An 802-nucleotide genomic window follows, 5' to 3' on the forward strand; every position below is an offset into this window, starting at 1 on the left:
CAGGAGGAGTGGGAATGCCTAGACTCTGCTCAGAGGACTTTGTACAGGGAGTTAATGTGGGAGAACTATAGCAATCTGCTGTCTGTAGGTGAGGAGATTTGTGTTGGAGAATTTTTTACTATTCTGCTACCTTGGACAGATTATAGACTACTTTGTGCATATGTTAGGTTTAAGCCTTCGATTGTTTAAAAATTATTTCATGGAAGTATCTGGGAATCATGAAAACATGTTTATATTTTATCATTTTGTTTCATTTCCATTTTTTAGAGGAATTATCTATTTTCAATATTTTTGGTGTTAATTTCAGCCATCCATTGGTGCATGATACTGTAGCCAGAATCTTAAAGTTCCATTTTCATAGCTGAATTGTGAATCAGTGACAGAACTCACCATATGAAAACTGAAAAAAATTCCTGTGAATTCTAATGAGTCTGTCAGAAAAAAAAATTGGGAAATTATTTGGAGAATCTGCTCTTTTTCTGAATATTTTCAGTGGACCACAGTGTTGTATTACAAATCTGGTACTTTCTAAAGAGTCCAGAAAGCATCATGTGCCTCTTTCTCACACACAAGTCTTGCTGTGTGTGAGCCTGTTTTGGTCTCCTGTCTGGAGCAAAGGAAAGAGCCCTGGAATGTGAAGAGAGGGGAGACTGCAGCCAACCAGGTAGGTTTGAGTCGATGAAGGAGGGGCCCAGGTGAGAGGACCTAAGTAAAGAGGGATAAAAACCTGAAATGGTTTTGCTGCACTCTTTTTCGCTGCAAGGAGATTCTGATAATTTAATTTATAGCAGTTTCATCAAGA

At 38.2% G+C, this 802-nt stretch overlaps 1 protein-coding gene across 1 annotated transcript; it reads left to right on the plus strand.

Annotated features, from left to right (window-relative positions):
* Positions 1-9: 9 nt before the first annotated feature.
* LOC115068083 (zinc finger protein 736-like) lies at positions 10-664 on the plus strand (the record flags this gene model as incomplete). The annotated part of the gene is made up of 2 exons (XM_029557628.1): positions 10-80; positions 535-664. Coding segments are annotated over 2 exons (201 nt in total), but the record flags the coding sequence as incomplete, so codon positions are not given.
* Between the last annotated feature and the right edge of the window lie 138 nt (positions 665-802).

The sequence above is a fragment of the Nannospalax galili genome, unplaced genomic scaffold (assembly GCF_000622305.1).
Source record: "Nannospalax galili isolate Female #2095 unplaced genomic scaffold, S.galili_v1.0 Scaffold11348, whole genome shotgun sequence".
Classification (NCBI taxonomy): Eukaryota; Metazoa; Chordata; class Mammalia; order Rodentia; family Spalacidae; genus Nannospalax; species Nannospalax galili.